Below are 25,435 nucleotides of genomic sequence, written 5' to 3'. Positions count from 1 at the left end.
ATGGAAATACTATTCGTGTATTAGGAAATATTATTGCGGAGTAGCACAAGCTTACTGGTTTGCTCTTGGTCAAACTGCTGACACTACCAAGGGTCTGGATAGTCTTTGAGATAAGGGTCAGTATCCGAGATGTCTGTGCATCCTATACAAATAAACCAAAAAACTATGATAAAATTATTCTTTCATTTATTATTATCAAAACAGAGAGAAAGCTGGGCCTCCAAATAGCAAATAATAGTTAATGTTCTGGGCGTGCCATAAGGAAACAAGGCAGACAAGTCCGAAGACTTGAGTATAAAAAGTATAATCCTTTAACCATGTACATTAGTTGAATGAAGCTGTGACTTATGAATTTATGATGTTTTATGTCAGACCAAGCATGCTATTGAACAGGCTGAAGGTGATCACTCACTGGATGATGGGGTCGTAGCTGGAAGCTGTGAGGTGACACAACCGCAACAGCAAAGAAACGCAGGAACACAAAGCTGCTAACTGCAGAATACTGAACATGGGGGTCTTCTGCATTGAAAGACAAAGAGAGAGCTTACAATTCAATACATACCACCATACCCACAACAAACAGATACAGTCACCACATCATTTACCCCTATTATTCAATACCATTAAAATTATTTTGCACAAACTTTGTGTACTTTTCTGTCACTTTACTGGTTCAGATTTCACATGTTTATTTCATTTAAAAGTTAAAAAAAAAATACTAAATCTCCTACTTTTGCTCTTACTGTTAAAGGAATAGTAACACTAAAATGTTTTTAGCAAAAAATCTATTCTACCCTGCACCAATAACTGCCCTATCCTGCAAACCATTTAGTATTTTAAATGCTTTAATAGAAAATACCTGCTAAAACTTGGCTTCCTGTCAATTTAACTATGGCGATACGGCGAAGGAAGGAGCAGCAACCACTATGCAACGAACTATTGATCAAGCCTAGCTTTCTTTCTGTATAGGAAGTAGTCAGGCTAGGCTCGATCAGTCGATCGTCGCATAGTGGATGCAGCTCCTTCCTTCGCCGTATTTCAATTGACAAGCAGCCAAGTTTTAGCAGGTATTTTCTATTAAAGCATTTAAAATACTAAGTGGTTTGCAGGATAGGGCAGTTATTGGTGTAGGGTAGAATAGCTTTTTTTACTTAAAAATATTTCGTGTTACATTTCCTTTAAGGGGATAGTGACACTTCTCAGGTCTAACTAGAATTGTATCCATCAAAATGTGCCTATATGCCCTTCAGACCATTTTTCTTACTTTAACCCTCTTGTAATTTGGATGCAAGTTACTTATACTTCATATTTATCACAGTGCTGTTGCTTACTTACTTTTATGTTATAGGACTATACAATAAAGGATCTTGCACGGCACTACAAAACTCCACTGCCTTGTGTCGCACTTTTTTTTAGGGCCAAAATAAAACCTGCCCAGTCAAGATATGGGAAATTTTAGGCCAGGCGTCAGGTAAGCCCATACACAGGAAGATAAGCTGATTCGGGTCTTTAAGACTGATTTGGCAGCCCGTGCCCGTGTATGGCCACCTTTAGGGCTAGGACACGCGGTGCTACTTGTTTATTTTGTAGCCCTACAAGTAGCTCTATGTGTCATTGTCCTAGAGGCTCAAAGGAAAAGCATCAGTAAAAATAAAACAATAGTACTCGCCCCCTACAGGAAGAAGTGTATTTCTCCATGAGGAAGGTGGAGTGGGTTTTTGAGCAATATATTTTACTAAATCAGGTGGGGTTATGTGAGTGATTTTGGGATTAATAGTTATTGCTATCAAAGAAAGTCTAATCTAATCACAAAAGTAGCTGTTTTATCCTCATTCATAGGCTGAGGTCGGGAGTATGTATGTATGTATGTATAACTTTATTTATAAAGCGCCACAAGGGTACGCAGCGCTGTACAGTCTTACAGAATACAAAATTACACACAGGGAGATATAATAAATAAATACAATAAATATATATATATGTATGTATATATAAGTGCCATGTGGTATGAGACACAGTAGGAAGGAGGTCCCTGTCCCGTAGAGCTTACAATCTAAGGGAGTCAGTGACATAAAGTGACACACAGAGCTACTAGTAGCAGCCACTTGTCATGGCTATTAAAATAGACAATGCTGATCTCTTACTGATAATTGCCCCTACATGTGTTTTAGAATAGGCAATTCTCAATATTGCCTATGGCAGGGTATCATCTGATGTTTAGCCATGACAAGTAGCTGCTACTAAGTAACTCCACACACGGGGAGATTATTTGCTCGCTATAAATTGTCGTTACCGCGGGCGACTAATCTCCACGTAATGCCATCCCACCGGCAAGAATGTAAATTGCCAGTGGGATGGCATACACATCGCTTCGGTTTCCCGAAGTCGCCCAAGTTGCCTCACAAGGAAACTTCAGGCGACTTCTGCAAACCAAAGTGATGCTTATGTCATCCCACTGGCGATTTACATTCTTGTCAGTGGGATGGCATTTAAAGATGATTAGTCGCCAGCTTTATCGAAGATTTATCGTGGGAGATTAATCTCCACATGTGCCACTGCCCTAATGGCTGTCACTGCACACAAGGGGCAGACTTCTGCAACAAATGCAAAAAGTTTTGACACCCAAAGCATCCACCATAAAATTTTCCCATCACATCCATGACACTGAGTGGCCAATGCAGGAAGGATTAAGATATGGAGATGGTCCAGTGTCAGAACTGCCAAACAGAGCATTGCACATGCCACAATATAATGGGATTCCCGGAACTAAGCCCATGTGACAGGTGCCTATGATGCCCTAGCCCTTGCTCCATATACAGTGACACTATAGATACACATACAGCACTTGTACAGAGTTCCATAAGGAACCAGTGTAAAGAAAAATAATAATAAATAATAATAATAAACAAAAGCCATTATACTGAGTGTATGCCTTAAAAATGTAGCATCAGAGCCGAAGATGGCATTTCTACTTGCCAGTAAATCTGTAATCCACAACTGTAAAAAACTCAAGTTCCACAAGCCTGTTTTATGGTAACAAAAAATCTGTAGGAAGATTCTTCCATTTAGAAAAGTCAGTTCTATTTGAATGTGACAGTATAATTCAGCATCGGGTGGGGTACACGAGAAATACCCACAGAGCAGTTGGGTCTCAGGCAAAAAGTCCTGGCTAAGGTGCAAAACTGGTCCCTCCCACACTCCCCTGAGGATATCGCAAGTCAGAAGGTAAGTTACCTATTTGCAGTCAGGGTCAGGTAGCGGGTCTGGGTAGGACAAACTGGGTGGCGGTTGTGTTGGGTTGCCTAACCCGATATATATGTTTAAATTCTGGGCTAACTATTATTAATATGAAAGATAATGGCTAATGCTGTAATCCTCTTATTTATATGGTTATCAGTTAACATTTTTCTGGCAAAAATTCCCTGTAAAAACTACTCAGTGGAAAATCACAACCCAACAATGTATACAGGCGGTCCGAACTCTCTATGTTAACAATTACCTTGCCCAATAAAAGGTAACACCTTCACCATTATAGCAAAAATCATTGAAAATATAGGGTTAGGCGACACCTTTTACCTTCTATAAAAATTGCAAGCATGAGATGATTGTCACTGCTCAGTAATACTCACTTGTATTTTTTTAACATTTGCATTACAATGGGAGTTGTACATTTTCACACATATATCTTTAATTAAAGAGGAAGTGTTTATCTCCAGCAGGTTCAATGCTGTGATACTTACTGGGAAAGTGCTTGACAGCCATATGTCTAAGAGTAGAGAAAATATCACACATTACGGTGGGGCAGCTCATGCTAGATTTAACTATGCAGAAGAACACCTTATCTACATAGTATCGCAGGTTCTCCTGCAGAACAAACAGAAATAAGAGTTATACATTATTCCCCAATGTAACATGGTTCAACTGAAAAGGACACTAGCTCAGTCTCATTAAAAATGTAAATGCAAAATAAAAAGATATAAGTATTCTAAAAAAACTTTTTAACATACATTCACTAAACATTTTTAGTATTTCTTAATTGTATTACAGAAATAATATATTCCTTTTGGATACACCAAATACAATATTTTGGGATTTGGCTGAATGCCGAGTCCCTTGTGAAAGATTTGGCTAAATCCTGAGTCCCTTGTGAAAGATTCGGCTGAATCCCAAAACAAATATGAACCCTAACTTGCATATACAAATTGAAAATGAAGACCAATTGCATCCCTTAATGTTCATTAAGCAGGACTTGCACTCCACAGGGCTGTTGCTCTCTGCAAGGAGCGCCAGACTGGAAATTGCCATGCACCTCTAAAACCTACCTTCATAATGCGTCTCAATCATTAAAAACAAAGCTTTTCATAATTACTACAAAGTTGATATCTCTTCTAATCCACCTGTGAAAGGTTTCTTGGCCAATGCCCTACCTCCTTTTAAGTTTTCAGTACAACGTTCCTTCACAGTAAACAGAATTGCCTAAAATAGCTTTCTCAAATAGGCAAAACTGCATTACAGGAAAAGCAAAACAGTGTTCAAGGTTGTTCTTAAGAAAAAATTGCAAGAAGCAGCAGTTTAAAAGTCATTCATATTTCCCTCTAAATTGTTTATTGTAATACATGTTGGTGTTTCATTTCTAGAAAAACAAAAACCTAACAAAACACAAAGATTATAATAAAAACTTACCTTGTGATTGTCCACATTGTCTCCCTCTTTCAGGCGGTTGGGGTCTATCTCACAGGGTTTTGGGGAATCACAAATCTGTAATATACAAAGACCGTGTGAGATCATGCCATAAAGGGAAACCTGGGCAATATTCCACAAAGGGCCTTCTCTAGTACCATATGCCAGCACTAGCGAATTGAGTTTGGGATGAGATGGGTTGAAGAAGCAATTAGCTAGCTTTACTTTAGTATAATAATGCAAACAAGAGAGGGGGATTGATCAATGCACATTCCCTGGTCCCGTTTCATAAGTAAATTATCTATGCTACTGCATGTATTTACAACAGGGGACCAGGTAGTGTGCATTGATCAATCCCCCTTCTCTTGTTTGCTTGTAGTTAATTTGGCCAGATCAGTCGCACTTCCATTGTATTTGTATATTTTATTTAGCCTTGGAGTGTTTCCACAATCCCCTTCTGTGTATCTATCTATATATCCTGTATGTTTATAAAAGTTTTATATAATATTGCTATGCAGAGAAATTCAGCCTACTTATGGAAAAGGGATATTGTCATCTAATAGCTACCTTCCTTATAATATCATCCTAATTAAGTGTAAAAATTATTTTACTGTTACATGCAGAATTTACATGAAGTGAAACCTGAATGACGTTGGTAGAACCAATATGCAAGCTTTACTGTGCAAAGGATTTCCTTCAAGCTCATTTATTGACAAATTTGGGGTTTGTAATGTACTGGAAAGGGGCTACAATGGACTACAGTTTGGAGTCGTTATGGATTTAAAGGAACAGTAACACCAAAAAATGAAAGTGTATAAAAATAACTAAAATATAATGTGCTGTTGCCCTGCACTGGTAAAAGTTGTGTGTTTACTTCAGAAAGTCTACTATAATTTATATAAATAAGCTGCTATGTAGCCATGGAGGCAGCCATTCAAAGGAGAAAAGGCACAGGCACTTAGCAGATAACAGATAAAACACTATTGTATTCTACAGAACTTATCTGTTATCTGCTATGTAACCTGTGCCTTTTCTCCTTTTTTCCAGTTTGAATGGCTGCCCCCATGGCTACAAAGCAGCTTATTATATAAATTATAGTAGTGTTACTGTAGCAAACACACCAGTTGTACCAGTGCAGGGCAACAGTGCATTATATTTTTATTACTTTAAAGCTCTTTCATTTTTTAGTGTTACTGTTCCTTTAAGGCTTTCCTTTTCCTTTAACTGAATTGGAGCTCAGCACTGCTCTCTTCACTCTCATTTATAAATCAGCCACTCTAAGGCTGAGGGCACAGTGTTAGCAGCAATGTAGGAAATATAAATATGCCTTTTAGATAAAGTGACATGCATATGTGTAATTGTAACTCTTATCCTGATTATATACTTAGAATCTTTGCCATAAAGCAAGATAAGACTGTTGTTTGCCAGAAACAGAAATGGTTTTTCTGTTTTTCAAACCACACTATTCCGTTAAATGTAAACACTTATCCTTATGACAGTGTACCCCTGCTTTTTTTCCCCTACTGTTTTTTCTTTTTTTAAAGGTAGATTTTATTTGTTTTACAAAAGTCAAACAAGACAACAAAGTGGAAGCATAAATGTTGCTATACAGTTTGTTACAATAAATCAAGAAAATTGTATTGCAGTGTCATCATTATTTCAGTACAAAGTATAGTATTCTATCGTTGGTGGCAGGTGTACTTATGTGGGTTTGGTTGGCGGTGGGCTATGTTAGGGTTACTGGCCTTGAGAGTCTGCTTTGCACCAGTCACTCCACACTTTTTCGAATTTGTCCATCGCTCCCCTTGTTTTATACGTGAGTTTCATAAGCGGGAGAGCGCTATCTACTAGCTGCCTCCAGAAGTTCAGTGAAGGTAAGTTGTTCCCCATCCAGTGCATAATAACTGTCTTTTTTGCATAAAACATAAGAGTGCGGAATCTAATTTTGGCTGCGTTAGTGGGGAGGATATCATCAATGACCCCCAGTAGGCAGACTACAGGGTTGATTATTTGGGGGGTGCCCAGCTCTTGAGCCATGGTGCCCATTACATCCTTCCAAAATCTATTTACAGGGGGACATGCCCAAATCATATGAATAAAGTTTGCACCAGGGGTGTCACATCGGGGGCAGAGATCGTTCTGTCTCTTGCCTATTCTCAGTAACTTCAGGGGGGGGGTTATATAAAATTGATGGAGAGATTTGTATTGTATAAGCCTATCCTTAATTGAAATGAGGTAGTCATAGGCTGTATCTATGGCTTCTTCCCATTGGTCTTCCTGAAGATTTGGGATAGCTTGGTGCCAAAGTTGGCAGGCCCGATTAAAGGGTGGTGGGAGGCTCTCCATTACATTTTTGTACAGGTTGGATAGTCGTTTTTTAGGTGTGGGAAAGTATAAAGTATCTCCCTACTGTTTTTTCTGGCTAAAATTAGCATTACCTCATCTAGAACATTCTTCAGTGTTACTTTCAGATAATGTTTTCCTACAATCTTCATAGTCTCATCAAGGCAACGAGTGGCTAGAGAATTGCCCCGAAAGATGGTATTTGCTTCCCTACAAAGAAATACAGTAAATAAGTAAATGCAGAACTCTGCAATTAATTATGTTCTCTTATAAGTCAGACTGTAGATGTAGCACAAACTGATGATGTAGTAAGTCTAAAAATTCCATTAACTTAAGCACATTTCAAGTACCTTAGAGAAAATACATACTGTGTATCATTTAAGTCGAGCTGAGCAATCTCTGCCACAAAGGGAACTAACTTCTGGTGGTGTAGCAAAAGCCGGACGAGAGGAAGGACGGCATCATATTTGTCTCGGCAAACTTCTCCCAAAATAAAAGCAGGTGACGCAGATATAGGCTGGTTAAAAGAGAAATTAATCAGTCTGTATGCAACTTTTATTTATTTGACCATTTAAAGTCCGTTATGCTTATCTGCCAATTTGCTTAATCTCTGCCAAGCTTTATGAGCCTTCCTGTTTTCAGTTCACCCCACTTATACTCTTGTAACAGTCGCTTGATATACTGTTATTTTATCCCTCCTGTTCCCTGTCTCTCTCCAATGTGGTACCTCTACTCTTGAAATTCTAAATGTCAACATACAAACAACATCGCTCAACTGCAACCTACCCGAACCTCTGGGGACTTTAATATAAGGCTTCTAAGAGAAGAGTAACAGTCCGAAGAAAGCACATGGTCCTCTGTATAACAGATACTCAGTCTCAAGAAGCCCAGATCATCATATTTGGAAGTTTTACTTCCATTATCTTTTGGCTGTAGCAGATACCTAAAACAAGAAAATGAAGAAACATTCATTTGGTACTCTTACATTAAGAAAATTATGTTCAACGAGCTATGACAAGTAGGATTATCCTATGAGGAAAATCACTGTTACCCCTCACCTAATGGTTTAGTTTAATAAGAGATACAAAACTGGCATTTCATTTCTGCAGTCTGCCAACCATTATTATATAAGGACCTATCCAGCAGATTAGCAATTTTCTTGCATACAATTGTGCACCTCCAGAATTTGGAAGTTCGTATTGGCCAGCAAAAGGAAGACTTCAGATCATGTACTTAAGAGCGAATGAACCGGTTAAATCACAAGAGAACATGTGTGTAGCCAGTGCCAGTCCAGTTATGAAGAATGAGCAATTCTGTCCAAATGAGGGAGAATTAAATCACAAAAAACATTTAAATGGGGCAGGGTAGAGATCACATATCCTTGTCCTTTTAAAACCAGATCCACATGTGAAAAGAGATGGGCCACACACACAAACTATAATAATGTTTTCACAAAAGTAATGCCATGCAGTATAATAAATCTGCCATATTGACCAGTAGGAAATGTGACCAGTTGCAAAAAAATATTTTTACAAATTAATTAAATACCACATTCTGGTAGTTTGATACTTCTTGCAATACTTCATGTTAGCACATCATAAACAACTCAAGTCTTAGTTTTGAATAGATAGTCACATTTACTGCTGCACTATGCAGGCCTAAAGAATGAATATTTTTATTCTCCCTTAAAGAGACACTATGGTTTAAAATCTCCTAGCATTTACTAAACACAATACTAAATATTGTTCCACGGTAAATCTCTACATAAGCTATGGACAAAGTTAGTCCGATCTTAGTGTTGCGTTTCTAAGGGCAAACAGGTTCTGGAATACCACATCCCTTTCCCATATTATGTAAAAGGATTAACAGATTGACAGGATGACTTGGGAATGAGATAAAGAAGATTTTGAAGACCAGAAATATCACAAGTCAATGCAGAATCTGCTTAGAAACTTTTACATAAAGGGTGACTTCTATAAGAAATGATACATTGATCTATGAATATTTCCATAAGCTAAATAAAAATAAAATAATGCTATTATATGTTCTGCTTTGCCTTACCATGCCCTGTGAGATGAATCATTCCTCAAAACCTTTACTGAAATTCTTATCTCCCCAAGGAAAACGTCCTGGCCAAGATTTCCATTGTTCCACAGATCAACCCTGAAACAGAATAACAAACTTCAAAAAATGTCTCCAACCCACCATTCAAGTAGAACCCTCAGCTCTTCTGAAGAGAGCTTTCCCTTTTTTTAAAATTTACTAAAATATTAAGACTCTCTAGTAGTAGTACCTTTCCTCGATGAACACTCAACCACAACAAACATGCATGCCTCCAAATCAAAATTCCAAGGGTAGAAAACAGATTGTTGGGAATGAGTTACTTTGCTGTGCTAAGAAAACATTTGATAACATAAATGGGAAAACAAGGGCCACACCAATGGCCATTTCACTGTATTAAATGGGAATCTCTAAATTAAATAAAACCTACCTAAAAGGCATTAATTAAATTACATATTTTTTCTACTAAAAAAAAAAAAAAGCAGTAAAGGAGCTGCTGTGTTTCAAATTAGCACACATCACCCAAAAGAGGCAATCAACACATAACAATAAATAGGAAATGTCAAATATGCATTCTGTATTTTTGTTAAATTATTCATTTTGTTCAGAACTGTACAGATGGAGCCTCCTTCCTGTTTACAGTTTTTCTCTCCCTGTCTGTTCTTTATTATGCTGAGACATATTTAAGAAGGTGCTCAATATACTGGGAAATTAGCTTACGCCATTGTTAGACTAAGGGATAAGATATTCTGACCAATGCAGTTTTCTGGGAGATTTGAAAAATATACCTTATCTGCTTGTCCCTACTTCACAAAGAGGCAAAAATGTTTTGGGTGGGTAGTCCAGCTGTTATTGACGGTCCTGCCATAAGCATAGCGAATTTCATACATCTCAACAGCATTTTGAATGCTAACGTTTCAGCCTGAGCGCATCAGTGGCCAAAATGCACCATGGACAGAAGGGTGACAGGGCTACTCGCGCAGTGTTGACAGGCAGAAAAGGATATTGATTTCATTCTGATAAGTAGTGTCAAAACACCACGTGTGAAATTAGTCTAATGGAAAAGACACACGTAGCTACTTGTAGCAGCTACTAAATGCCAGAATAGACCATAGACCTGCCACTACTGAGAATTGCCTCTGCTAAAACAAAAATAGAGATTGAAGAGAAGCATTTTTTATTTTTGTAGCTGTGACAAGTAGCTACTACTCAGTAGCTCCATGTGTCTTCACCCTAAGCGTTAAAAGAAGAAATTCTCTAGATGCACGGTTTACTAATATACAATCTTTAGATTACTAATGCGACAAGTATATCTACTAGACAAGTCATATTACCAGACTTTTGTACAAAAAATAGTTTTGCTCTCGTTGTGCTTCTGATTCAGATAGATGACAATGGCATTGGCCAAGCCTTTCAATTATGCTGCAAAAATCCTATAAAGAACAGGAAGTTTTTCAATCTGTTATGGTATGGAATTCTCCAGATAAACCTAAAAATGCACTCTGCAGTCCTGCACAGGCAAATTGATCTTTGTGTATATAAACATATAGATAAAGTAAGCACAGAATGAAAGCTTTATACTGGGCCCAAAAATAGTCATGCGGTTATCTGCAGGACAATACACAGTTAAATGCAATCTGTTGCAGGTACACCCCTAACCCATCCTACCAAAACAGAGCTAAGAGTAAAGGATTTGCACTCAACACATGAGAACTGCAAACACATGCTGGTGCCTTTCAGCTTACCATCCATGGCATGTCTGCTAAAACAGCATTTACAATGTAAAGGGGGAAAAAAGATAAGTAGATGAGAATATGATGCCAGGCGGCAAAGTTATTCTAGAAAAGTAAGCAGCAAATTTATGGAACTAACTGCATCACTGTGTACAGGTTTAGGAAGGGAAAGACACCTATCTAAACCATGCTCCTGTATGTCTAGGCATTGCTGTACAATTCCTGTAAATGCTCATTTCTGTTGTAGTTGTGATGTTAACACAAACATTCATACTTATAACAAAATATACTGAATATACTGAAGGCAAAGATAAATATATAAAAAAGAACCACCACTCCTGGAGAAACCTTTCTGCAAAGATTTATCTATACAGTTGGGGCTCCTGATGTGATCATCAATGATACCTCCTAGAATAAAATCCCCTTTTCACTAATTGCTGAAAAAGTTTTTACACTTTTACATTTCTATGGCTTCTACACATAGGGGAAGATTTGTCAAAATGTGAAATTTCCAAAATTCACCCACTTTATATTCAATCCCTGCTCTAGAGGAAGCCATTTAATAAAAACTCTGTACTACAAACCTCACTTCCAGTTTTTCAATATCTTCTTCTTCTACTTGGAAATGGGACTTCTTGGTGTAGCTGCTTGATCTTGTCACCTGGAAATGCAATGTAAACTTTACCATTTGCAAAAAGCAACCAACCTGTGAATGTGTGTCTTTATATGCTTAAGGAGCGCCATATTTATGGCCAAAACTTGTTTTGCCATATGTATGGATTAATATTCAGTTTCTCATCATGTGTAAAGGTTCTTTTAATGTGATTATTTTGTGTTAGGAAAATACCTTAAGTATAAAAAAACAATCCAGAGCAAATTTTCTTTAATCTGGAAATCAGTTATCCAGAAAGCTCCCGTAGTACAGAGAGTCCATGTCATGCACATAATTCTAATGCTCAAAAATGTTTTTTTTTTCTCTGTTAAAACAGTACCTTCTAACTGACCTGCATGACTCTATATTTGTGGCAAAGCAACACTATACTTATCTGGGAAGCCCCCACATTGCAAAGATTCTACATAATAGACCCTATACCTGAATAGCTGAAAATCCTTTAATTCCCCACAAATAGTATCAATTATTTATAATTCCAACAAGTACATTGAATTGTAAACCTAAGCCTCACCTCAATATCTACAACAATCAGTGGTCTCTAGAGACTATGTAAAGCACAAATACAATAAATATAGACTGTCTACATTTTGGTAGCTGAAGAATCAGTGACTAAATACAGTGTATGAAAACATGTCCATTTTGGGGCTGGAGAATTAGGGCCACCACGATTTTTGAAAATAAGAAGTACAACAAGCTCAACACAGCTCTAACGTGGCATTCACAGAAGTGTTAGTGCTTTTTCACTCACACTTTATTCATCATTATTAGGAGAGTGTACCTTGCTGGCAGCCTGACTGGCAAGCTTGGGTCTATCAGACATCACTGACAATACGCACAGCACAGACACGCAACTAAAACATCAAATTTATTTACCTCAAAGTAAAACTTCTCGTTGAACTGTGGGTTACTGGTTTTCTTTTTTACTTTTGTTCTCTTTTGTTCGTTTCTAAAAGAGAAAAATGTGTGTGGGGGAAGCACAACACAAAAGGTTCATAAATATACGCGCTTAATTGAAATAGTACTCTGTGCGCAATAAAATATTTTATGGTTCAGATTTTACTGAAGTTGAACAATATCTATGCATTAAGAACTCTTCATTCATAGAGGGTTTGTTCACCTTTAAATTAATTTTTAGTATGATGTAGAGCAGGGATCCCCAACCTTTTATACCCGTGAGCCACGTTTAAATGGAAAAAGTGTTGGGGAGCAACACAAGCATGAAAAAGGTTCCTGGGGTGCCAATTAGAGCTATTATTAACTACTTAATAGCCCCTACGTGGACTGGCAGCCTACAGAAGGCTCTGTTTGGCATTATACTCAGTTTTTATCCAACCCAAAAGCCAGGAATTCAAAAATCAGCACCTGCTTTTAGGCCACTGGGAGCAACATCCAAGGGGTTGGGGTGCAACATGTTGCTTACAAACCATTGGTTGGGGAACACTGATGTAGAGAATGCTATTTTGAGAAATTTGCCTTTTTTAAAGTGGCTTTTGAATGATTTTGCTTTTTGTTCAGCAGCTCTCCAGGTTGAAATCTCAGCAGCTATCTGGTTGTTAGGGCCCATTTTAACCTAGCAACCAAGCAGTGGTTTGAGAAAGAGACAGGAAAATAGAGGAGTTCCTAACTAGAATGGTAAGTAATGAAAAGTAACAAAATAAAATTGCAGCCTCACAAAGCAACAGTTACCTGGCTGCTGGGATCAGTGAAACCCATTTGCAATAAGAATTAGGGATGCACCAAATCCATGATTCGGCCAAGATTCTGGCTTTCTCAGCAGGATTCGCATCCGGCCGAATCCATGGTCCTGGCAGAAATGAATCCTTAAAATCATGTGATTTTTTGTCACATAAAAAAGGAGGTTGAAAATTTTCCACCGCCCACATGGTTCTTTTGTACCCCTGGGTAATTTCATTTGCATATGCAAATTGGAATTCAGTTCAGTATTCGGCCGAAAGTTTTAATAAGAATCAGTATAAACCTACACCTAATGACTTTTCTTTAAATAAATTAAAACTTTGAAAAAAGCAATATGCAAAATTCACCTGGAAGGCCCAACAACAGATACAGAGGCATACGGATCACAACTCTGCCCATTCACAAGCGGTAATCCTTCACATTCCAATATGCTAAAAGAAGAAAATATTACATGAAAACAGTTTTTATATGTAGTGTTCGTGGAGTGACAAAACATTAAAAATATTTAGCAAACAATTTAAAAAAACTTGTTTTGACCACTGCTGTGTCACCACTGCCAGCAACAGTTCATGGGAAGCTGTATGAGTTGCACAGGCAAGGTGACTTCTGCCATAGCTATAACTATATACAAACAACTATCAGGATATAATACATTTTCAAAAACCATTGATGGCTATCTGCACTGGGTATTTATATATAACATGATCTTAAATGTGATAAATCGTGTATAAACATGCAACAGAATGGGATAACAAAGCTTCACTAAAATCATTCTCCTCCTCCTCCAAAAAAAAAAGTCATCTGTAAGAGTAAAGGTCCCCCATACATGTGAAGATTTGTGATCGGATCTTCACCCGATATCTTCACCTACGGGGTGGGGGATATCAGGGAATGTGTAGGCTAATTCGATCGTTTGGCCCTGGGGCCAATCAATAGAATTATATTGGGGGCAATGGGGCAGTCGGTTCGGGGACCGCATCAACAAGCCGATGCGGTCCCTGATCCGACTCGATTTTTAAACCTGCCCCGATCGAGATCTGGCTGATTTCAGGCCAGATATCGGTCAGGCAGGCTGGTTGTTAGTGCCCATACACAGGCCGATTAGCTGCCGAATTGGTCTAAGGGACCGATAGCAGCAGCTAGAACCGGCCCGTGTATGGGGGCCTTAAGTCACATTTACACAGATGTATGTGCTGCTGTATCAACCAATTATAATAAATGAAAACCCAAATATAAAACTTCTGTATAATGAAATAATATGTAATTCTAAGCAACTTTCCATTATACAGTAAATATTTTAACTGCATTAACTATTGAAAGCCATATCTGTCATTTGAACAATGCAACAAAAGAAAGTTCCTTTTAAACCAGGGGTGGGCAAACTACGGCCCGCGGGCCACATCCGGCCCCTTGGCCTTTTTAATCCGGCCCGCAGACGACGCCAAGTCTCATCACGCGAGACTTGGTGTCATTGGTGAGCCAGAATTTAACAGACTAAGGGGGCGTAACGCTGGCCTGGACCTGCCCGCCCTAGCCGGGGGTTAGTAAATGTGGCCCGTGAGCAAAAAAGTTTGCCCACCCCTGTTTTAAACCAAGACTCCATTTCCCACAGTGCGCATGTCTATGATTCTCCTTCTTTACAAGCCTGTTAATCACTAAAGATGCAAGGCATTGTGGGAATTGGAGTCTTGTCTGAAGGAGAGCTAACTATTTTAACATTGTTTCAAATAGTACATGTAATCAGAAGAAGCAAAGGAAAACTGCAAATGACAGATGCACGCTGCTTTCAACAGCAATTACATTTCATTTTTAAATCACTATTTGAAACTGGAAACTTTATTATATTTTCTTTAATTATGCTACAGTTCATTTTTGGGTTTACATCCCCTTTATGCCCAAGTTGCTGACTAAACAATGAACTAAATAAGAGCAAAACATACATAATAACATTTCTAGAAGCAGCAGAAATCTGAAACAGAAGCTACAGGATTGACCACATGAGAGGAAATGTGTTCAAAGAACAGTTTTCCATGAGTAAAGTGTTAATTCTGTGCCTGAATCACACAGCCTTATTCTGGGAGTGAATGGGTTGATAATCATTTGTGTGTTATTCAAACACTCTCTGCAGCCGCCTACGCTTCCTCTCTTTGCAAGCTACAGAAAAAAAGGAAGTGTCCTGGTAGCATCTGAAAGCCTGTCTCACTTACAGAACTGCTGACCAGTACAGGCAGAGCACTCTTTGCATGCCATTTCCATCCCCTCACATATACTTACTGTACCATAAGCTGTTGCACGGAGCCATTCTCTGTAATCAGTTCATTCAGTTTTAACTCCAAGTGCAGTTTCCCCTAAAATAAGAGAATGTAAAGCATAAAGAAGCAGCAATAACACATTTGCTAAACTGTTATAGCATCCACCTAAAAGTTCACAGAGCAACTCTAGCATTTAAACAACACCCAAGCTGGCCATACACGCACCGATAATATCGTACGAAACCTCGTTTCGTATGTTATTCAGGGCGTGTATGGTAAGTCGGTGAGTCGACCGATATCGCAGGAGGCTGCTGATATCGGTCGACTCGCCGATCGGCCAGGTTAAAAGATTTTGATCGGGCGCCATAGAAGGCACCTGAGCAAAATCTGCCGTCAGGGCTGAATCGGCAGAAGGAGGTAGAAATCCTATTGTTTCTACCTCCTTATTTGCCGTTTCAGCCCTGAAGGTTAGTGGCGGATTTAACGATCTTTTGGTCGCACGAAAGATCGCAAATCGCCACGTGTGTGGCCACCTTAAGAGCTCAAAGAGCCCCCAACAGGTATTCTAAGAAAACTTGTCTATGGCAGCAAGAAGCCCCTCCTTCATATGCCGGAATATACAGATTTTCAGTGTAGGCTGCTACTATATTCTCTAGAAACACTTTTTTTTTTTTTTTTTTAATTACTTAAATAAATTGTATTGTATTGGGCTACTATATGTTCTTTCTTTTCATGCCTAAGAGATGAGAAAACCTATTTACTGTAAAAGGTTAATGAAATGCCTTGTTTATACGTTAGTGCATACGGGTATCCAACCTCCAGCCTGCATAGGGTGCACTTGGTGTGAATTGTATTACACTTATTCTGTTTATTAGCATCTGATCCACTTCATTATTATTTGCTCATGTTTTAACAATCCAGTGACAGATTTATTATTACACTAAGCTTTAGTAAAACGTTTGAATGAATTAAAGGCAATAATATAACTAGGGGAGGTTCCCATGTGTCGGAGCTTTATTTACAGATTGTTATTTCAGAATGAGTCAGAATGAGCCTTTATGTGCATCCCCAGCCAAACACATATGCTTTGGCACAAACACTGTTTCACCTGCCCATTTCTCTTCTGTTTTAAAGGGGGAAAAAACCCAAAAACTGATGTAAACTCACTCAGTGTACTTCCCTGAACACTTGCAATTTACATTATTTTATCAATTTTTAGTTTTTTTAACTATATTTACAGTTTTAGACTGCTAATACCAGACTTTCAGCTCAGCAGCTCTCTAAGAGTCAGAGTGTCAGCAACCCTGCACTGATCATAGGCGACTCTGCAACTCTGAAAGAGATATATTTGCTATGTATTGTACTTGGTTAGCAATTTAGTTGAGCAGTCACCAACCCTGTAATTACAAGAGGATGTAATGACAACACATGGCCATACTGTGGCCCATGTCTGTGGAACTAGATTCACTGCAAGTAGTTTTAGTTTCATTTATGAACTGTGCACCCCAATTGGACACATGTGGGTGTAACAGAGCACGACTTGCCTCGGATATTTTTAACTATGTAATAGTGCCACATGATTAGGGACTATATCCTCCCATCTGGATTTTCAGTACAAACCGGTTCCAGGTGCCTAACTGCTGAGTACAGGGAGTGCCTAGTATCACTAAGCATTTCATTTCCCATTCAAATGATTTTAACTATCAATGATAGATAGGTGCACTTTAAGTATTCATTTACCGGAAGATGTTTAGCAACCCTTTCAATTCCATTTAAGTAGCACAGACAAATCAGAGAGGTACAGCTGCTTGAAACGTGCTTTAAAAGGACAATGGGAAATCAATATATTAGTTACACCCCCACCAGTGACTAACAGCTAACCTCCTACTCTTTTTTTTAAAAAATGCCCTACCCCGAGGTACCTGCACAAAATGCACCTTTATATTTATATATTTCCTATTTTAAAGAGCCAATGTCAAGTGATTTTTATTTCTAACTGCTACATGTAGAAATGTAAAGGTAGAAGTATAATTAATGTAATTATTTTTCTCTTCTAGCTTTGATTACAGTATTACTAACTCAGTTTACAGTCTTACTGCAATAGAACCCTTACATATTTCCTGCCACAATCCTCTTAGGGAAAACCACAGCAATGTATATATTTTTCCCAGCTACCAAGAGCTTCCTATTCTATGAAATGGAAATTGCACGGATATAAAGTACACCTTAATGCCTTTCAGTTTAACCAGATAATTAGCTTCAAAGCATAAAAGTTAACCATGCCTGTGGGACTTCTATAGGTGTCAAGGTAGTATCTGCCTATGCCAACTGCTTTTGCACATCTCTAGAGAGAGGATGATTTTTTTCAATTATTTGTTTAATGATTTGTTTGGTAAGGCAGGGAGGAGTCCTTTTGTGAATTTGTCGAATAACAATCATGTCAGTCACTGGATTTACAGCTTTTATATATATGATATTATATATAGGGAATAGACTTCTGCAAGCTATCTGTAACATCCTCCATACATTGCCATATCTTTAATGGCATACCAAAGAGCCAGTTTCCCTAAATGTGAGGAACTGTAGCTTAGATAATGAATATGTAAGAGGCATATATATTGACTAACAGGATTACGGCCTGAGGCTACATTGATAGTTTATTTAACGAGTCCCTTTTGCCAACACTGATTAGCTCTAGTAATAATAACTGACAAACTCTAGTGGCAGATATGGTGGATTCTCAGCCTGTGGATAAACTCGGTACTAGAATCTGCCCCTCAGCTCCAAATAACTTATTGATGTGCCTGCACCCAGAGTCATTGTGTTGCCTGGGTGGAGGCACATGTAGTGGATTTTAGCACAAAACTGCATTATCGAGAAGTTTTGCACCAAATTCTTCTCCATGTGCCTGCTACTGGCCAACGCAATGGCTCCAGGTGCAGTAACAGCAACAAGTTCTTTGGATTATGCGTCTGTTCGCAGGCTGCAAACAAATATTTGGCATCTGGCTTATGGGCAGTAACCCAGAGCAAACCAGCAATTCGTTATCTTTAATTTGAGAGTTGCAAATAGCAAAAGGAAACTAAAAATCTGACTGGATGCAAAGGGTTACTGGCCAGGTGCAAATCTGCCCAATGTTGATACATCAGCACCAGTAAGCCATGTACAGTACTCAGGCAGAGAGAATGGTCTCATGCAACAAATGATTAATACCAAAGGACAAAGAAAAAAAAAAAAAGAAAAAAAGACAAATGCTCTGTGGCATAATTTGATAAATCTCACCCTAAGTCATTTTACTCCACTTCCAGTTACTAAACTGTAACCTTGGAATAATGCTATCTGGCCCATAATGTCAGACACAACACAATGGCAGTGAAAGCATTCAATTCATGGTCCTGGAGAGCATCTTCCCTCACGAAGGATTTTTCCTGTGAAATTTGGCTTCCTGCTTGGGCACTTTCATTTCTTCTATTGGCACAGATGGGCTTAAATGTATTTCATTTTTCATTGGCTCACATATAGACAACAGACTGTGTTACACCAAAGAACACACTTCAACAATGCTTACAATGTACCCATCCTTCCTTATTCTCAGCGCTTCCCTTGTTTTCCCTTTCAGTTGAAAAATCTTTTAATAAAAATATTACTGAAAAAGCCATACCTGTACTTCAGAGTTAGGATCGATGGGCTGAAGTGGAAACCAAGTTTCCTTTCCATTAGAACTGCATAAATCCTCTTTTTTGATGGAAACTTTTCCTGCAGGAAAATTTAAAAAACACAAATAAACTAAACAAGCTTTTTATATACTTTATATAGATAAAATTAACCTCTGTATTGTAGTTCCAAGGAGTTCACTAGCCATATAAAAACAAGAGGCCAATGGTGAGTGCTTTTATACAGGTCATGGAACTCTAAGGCAACTTCTAATATCCTTATATTTTTTAACAGGGGGTAACTTTTATTATACAGGTATGGGACCTGTTATTCAGAATGCTCAGGACTTTTAACATGAACTTAACTCAATATTTTCTGATTCCAGTGAAGATTAATTATATCTTAGTTGGGATCAAGTACAATCTACTGTGTTATTATTACTGAGAAAAGGGAATCGTTTTTAAAAATTTGAATTATTTGCTACAATGGAGTCTATGGGAGATGGCCTTTCCTTAATTTGGGGTTTCTAGATAACAGGTTTCCAGATACCAGATCCCATACCTGTAATATACACGTTTCAGTGAGTCATGTAACACAAATGACATTACTAAGCACCAATTATAACTGATGACATCACTAAGCAGTGTTTAGATTGAATTAGAGTAAAAAATGCATCTCCTATTCTAATTTATACAGATCTTAAAAGTCACAGAGGGGTTACATAGCCATATAAAAGCAGGAGGCTGCAATATCTGTATAAATTACCGTTATAAATGACGCATTCTGACATAGGAAAGTGCTATTTACTAGGATATAATTTACAGTTTAGTCCCATAGGAAAATGGCCAAACTGCAGATTTTAAGGATATAATTTACAGGATATTTATGGCTCTTGTGGCATTATATAGAGATTTATACATAAAGACATTAAAAATGCCCTGCACACTACTAAAAGAAAAACTTTAATAGTTTAATACATCATAGCAAAAATATAATAGTGTGTGTGTGTTTGTATATATACAGAAGCCAGCATTTTTGGTATTCTGTGAATGTGTACTAAGTTCCATACCTTTCATATTTCAGAAACTTTCTGCCCAAGTGCATGGTACTAGTATACCTGGGTGGTACCAGGCTTTCAAAATCAGTTTGTGTTTTCATGCATGTACAATAATATAAGCTTACATTACATCTTTAGATTATGGATTTTTTTTGTATTACAGAAATAATTCAGGTATTCACAGAAATCTTCTCTATGAAAGAACAACAAATGCCAATACATGGTTTTCCTTGGAAGAAAAACTAAAACGTTGTCCAAGTAAAGAGAAAAATGATGAAAACATGCTTTTCAACCATAATGCAAAGTACGTTGAAGATAGGTTGTACTTAAAGGAGAAGGAAAGGTAAAAACTAAGTAAGCTTTATCAGAAAGGTCTATATAAATACAGCCATAAGCACTCTGCAATGATTCCTCTATCAAAAGAAACACAGGATTTATTTTCTTCTTTTGTCTACACATGCTCTTCTCTGTCAGACTTCCTGTTCCCTGAAAAATTCTTCAGGGCACGGCACGAGTCTGCTCAGTTTGCTCCCCTCATCTGTCCTCTCTTCCCCTCCAAACTGTGCTGTGTAATCTGAGCTACCAGGAGCCAAAGATGCAGCACAGATGCTACCAAGACCAAGCTAAAATGGCAGCTGCTATCTTAAACAAACAGAGGGAGCTTCTACGGCTCTTTACTCAGGTGTAGTACAGCTTTCTGCAAAATAAATATAGCGTTGTAGGTGGCACTAATGTGGCAAATCTATTGGCAGTACAATGCCAAAATGCCTTCCCCTTCTATAAGATCTAATATATACACCATTCTCTGCACTGGAAAATTACAACTACTTAATCAGTATAATATATGCTCACTGTTTTTTAATTAAAAAATAGACTAGTTTTAAGACAGCATGATAACAGTTTCACAGTGTGAATTTACAGTGTGTGAATTGGTTAAAGGGAACTGGTGAGCAGCACTTAGTCATTATGGCAGATCAACATGATAATGGAAACTAGAGGAAGAAAACAGGCTTGTCTGAGTGGGCAGGTTGAGACACTAGAGCTGAAGTAGAGATCTCATATCTGCTCTATTTTCTTTTATTAAAAAAAAATAAAATTAGGAATTAAGAATTATATCTCAGCAATACCAAAGAAAGACCAGTAGAGACTTCAAGCAATCATTGTTGGGACATAGAAACCTGAAAGTTTGAGCCACAAAACCTCAATACATTTTTATATGGAAATTGCTCAAGTTTAAACAAAAACAGACAGTTAAAACAAAAATCCCTACGTCATTGGTAACAAAGCAAAGAAAGCAGTTTCTAGTATTTTGTTGGTGCAACTTTTTTTTGTGACTCTGAAACACCCAAAGTTTCCATGAGCTACTTTAGTCCAAAGCTAGCCATAAATTGGCAGGTCTCGTTTAAGTTTAGACATTGATTGAGCAGGGTATACAATAATCTTATTGCCCCCACCGGGAAGAAATATTTTCACTGCTCCAAATTAAAGTTCAGTTCCTCAAGTATAAAAAGGGGTGGCCTCTTATGGTTTATGTTAAAAAAAAAAAAATCCTCTATCTGCCTATAATCCCCTCTAATGTACTTGTATAGAGTATTTATGTCCCCTCGCAAGCGCCTTTTCCCCAGAGAAAACAACCCCAACCTCGACAGGCTAACCTCATAGCTTAAATCTTCCATCCCCTGTACCAGTTTAGTTTTATGTCTCTTCATGCTTTCCAGTTCATTAACATCCTTCTTAAAGGAGCAGTTAAGTGTAAAAATGAAACAGGGTAAAAGAGACAGATTGCGCAAAATTAAAAATGTTTTCAATATAGTTAGTTAGCCAAAAATGTAATCTATAAAGGCTGGAGTGAGCTTACACTTAACATACTAGCCAGAACTCAACTTCCTCCTTTACAGCTCTCTAACCAGTTAAAAGTCACTAACCAATCAGTGACTTGAGGGGGGCCATATAGGACATAACTGATTGCTTTTAATCAAAAGCAAACTAACTCCACAGTCCCATGTGGCTCCCCTAAAGTCACTGACTAACTAAGAGGTTAGAGAGCCGAATGGAGTAAGTAGTTTTCTGGCTATTATGTTAGCCAAAAATGCAAACAAGTAAATGCTGGAGTGAGTAAACGTCTAAAAGAAAAATTTATTCTGCACTGCCATATATATATATATATATATATATATATATATATATATATATATATTAACCCGGTTTTATTTTTACACTGAACTGTTCCTTTAAGGATTGAAGCCCAAAATTGTACTGCATACTGAAGGTGAGGTAAGACCTATAGAGGCAAAATGATGTCTTCATCCCTTTATGCAAGGCAACACTTTACTTGCTTTAGCAGCCACCGAGCGGCACTGCCTACAGAGTTACAGAACTTGTTATCCACAAAACCCCCCAAAATCCTTCTTAATTAAGGAGGCATCCAACAGGATAAAATTTAGTGTATAACTTGCATGAACATTAATGTTATGGAAGTGCATAACCTTATATTTAGCAACACTGACCCGCATCTCCAATTTAGTCAATTTTTTCTGCAAAGAGGCAGTATTCTGTTTGAACTTATATTTTAGCACAATTTAGTATCATCAGCAAAAGCAGAGGCAGAACTTACAACACCCACCTCAAGATCATAGTAATAAACAATTAAAAAAAAGCAAAGTACCAAAACAGACCAATAAGAACCCTGTGGGTCTCCGCCAACAACACTGGTCCAATTAGGAAAACTGTTGCATTTGCCAACACTTTGTAATCTATTCTTTAGCCAAATCCCAATCCAAGTTATTAAAATGTGAACTTTCATTAGTTTGTTTCTCAGCTGTGTAACCAGAATCTCTGCTTTAATCAACCAATTTACCTCCTACTGATACTAAGGGTCCTTCTTGATTAATTTTCTTTTTGTTTTTTTACTATAAATAAAGCATTCTTGGATTAAGATTACTCCTTACTACAATAGCCTTTTAAATTCCATATTTTAGCTTTTTTGCACCTTATAAAAGTTTCAGCTGTCCCACTTAAATGCATATTTAAGTGAGACACTAACCTTTTACTCAAATCATAATGGTTTTGCTTTGTTATGTATTACTTTGCTTACTTGGGTAATTTATTAACATGTATATTTGTTAAGAAGCAATTTAAAGACACTCCATTTTCCTTCTATCATTACTGTGAAAGGGGTTTCTAGTTAATATATCACAGTGATGCCCTTGTACAGTTTGCACATAAAAATGTAAAATTGTAAAATTGTAAAAAAACTGTAAAATTTTGTGTCTTGGTATTTTCTTTAGTGCACTGGTTTAATTCCGGCTTTACATAGAAAAACTCATCTATCTCTCCTGAAAATCATGTAGCGTGTAAATTTACAGCCCAGTCTCGTTTCATCCCACCAGGTCTCAGTACATGCAATTAACTCTAGGGGGGGGAATTCACAGACGTGGTGATATTGAAACAAAATAAAAGTGGAGATAGATTTGTCGGATTTTCCACCTAATTCACAAATCTTTATCTCCCCTTTTGTGAATTTGTCTTTTGACAGTTTTCAGATTTTTTCATTTTGCCGACAATTTTTTTAGGAATTTGCCTTTGTCTCTTAGTAAATCTGTTGGTGCCATCAAACTCTGTCCCACACCTACATGAGCCTTGGGGTAAGGATTTTACAAGCAGGGTTTTGCATTTCATTTGCCATTTGTCAGTTCACTTTAGGGGCATTTCCTGTGGGGTAATTTTAATTTGCCCAGGGAAACTATACATAATTTTTTTCAGGACAAGCTGGGCTTTCTAGTGTTTTCTGTATTTCTGTGTAATTCCACTTCTGTAACAAGATTTAATGGTCTAAATACCTTCTTCTCTAGCCCCTACTCATTACTGGCCAGCAGCAATCCGGCCCACACACCAACATGCTCGGTGAAAAGGAGTCCAACGGGACTAGGGCCCACCGGGTTTTTATCCAGTGCCCTGTTGGGCCAGTCCAACCCTGTACCCCAATATCCCAGTTTGGGTGCCAGTGTGCATATGCTTTTGCTGATCCCCAAGATGGCTGCTGGGAACAGAAGAGGCAGAGCTAAAGGTGGGGGTGGGGGGCAATGCTGTTAAGCAGCTCTGTAGTTCTGGACATGCTATGGGGGCACAAATAAGTTGGGGCAAATGTCAGTTAAGTGATTAAAGAGGGGGCACTGCTGCTAAAACTAAAAATTTGCCAGGGAGGCTTTACTTTTTCTTTAAATAAAAATGTATACAATATATTCGCTCAAAATGTTATTGCCTCATTCATTAAGCTAAAACTAGCATAATCATGCAAATGTGAGGTAAAAACTTTGTATATACAAGATATAAATTAAACTTTTTTTTAATCAGTGTTTTACTTGTTTATAAAACGTCAATCAGGCTTTTTGCACCTATTGTTCTAGGGTTAGACAGGAACTTGTTCCCTAGGCTGCTAACCCCCATTAATATATGTTACTGATGCCCCAATGGGCCCCTAAAAGAGGTGTGAAATGGAGACTGGGGGAAACCAAACTGAAGAGCTTTATTCCATTTTGAAAATGTCGTTAAAACGGCGTATAAATGCCGTTTACACGACAAATTCACAAGACTGTCTTGTAAATTGTCTTTCTTTCACCAAAAACAGAAAAGTGGCGGTTGAGTAGGAATCTAGGCGGATTTCTGTTTGTGAATCTGGAGAAAGTGATTTCCACCAGTTTTTCCACCACTTTTACTCCAAAAGGGCTATCTCCACTTTTGTGAATTTGTCTTTTAGACAGTTTTCAGATTTTGTCATTTTGCCAACAATTTTTTGTATGAATTTGTCTCAAACCCGGCCCCTTATCTACATGAGCCTCAGAATAAGGATTTTACCAGCAGGATTTTGCATTTCATTTTAGGGGTATTTCCTGAAGGGTAATTTTAGGGCTTTCTAATAGTTTCTATATTTCTGTGTAATTCCACTTTTGTAACAAGATTTAAGGATCTAAAAACCTTCTCCTCTAGCCCCTAATCATTACTGGTCAGCAGCAATCCGGCCCACACGCCAACATGCCTGGCGAAAAGGGGCCCAACAGGACTAGGACCCACCGAGATTTTATTCAATGCTCTGTTGGCGGCCAGTCCAACCTTGTACCCCAATATCCCAGTAAGCTGTATAATAGTGCCCAGCTGGTATATAATACAGGAGATATCCTGTGAGCGCTATCTGTTATCCCCTGCTGGTATATGGTACAGGAGATTCACCCTACTTCTATGCATTATCAGGAACTCTTCAGCCAGTATATAGTTCAGCAGGAGGTACGCT

The 25,435-nt window shown here is 38.0% G+C and overlaps 1 protein-coding gene across 1 annotated transcript in view; it reads right to left on the bottom strand.

Moving 5' to 3' along the window:
• The window catches only part of rasa2 (RAS p21 protein activator 2), a 57,173-nt gene that overhangs the window by 13,739 nt on the left and 17,999 nt on the right, over positions 1 to 25,435 (bottom strand). Inside the window, 13 exon segments of the mRNA NM_001097197.1 lie at positions 56 to 142; positions 413 to 519; positions 3,741 to 3,864; positions 4,684 to 4,758; positions 7,119 to 7,233; positions 7,392 to 7,540; positions 7,810 to 7,966; positions 9,085 to 9,186; positions 11,402 to 11,478; positions 12,364 to 12,436; positions 13,533 to 13,616; positions 15,460 to 15,533; positions 19,099 to 19,193. Coding sequence (NP_001090666.1) covers positions 56 to 142; positions 413 to 519; positions 3,741 to 3,864; positions 4,684 to 4,758; positions 7,119 to 7,233; positions 7,392 to 7,540; positions 7,810 to 7,966; positions 9,085 to 9,186; positions 11,402 to 11,478; positions 12,364 to 12,436; positions 13,533 to 13,616; positions 15,460 to 15,533; positions 19,099 to 19,193 — 1,319 coding nt within the window.

This window comes from Xenopus tropicalis, chromosome 5 (assembly GCF_000004195.4).
Source record: "Xenopus tropicalis strain Nigerian chromosome 5, UCB_Xtro_10.0, whole genome shotgun sequence".
NCBI lineage: Eukaryota > Metazoa > Chordata > Amphibia > Anura > Pipidae > Xenopus > Xenopus tropicalis.
This window is presented reverse-complemented; position numbering and strand designations above follow the sequence as displayed.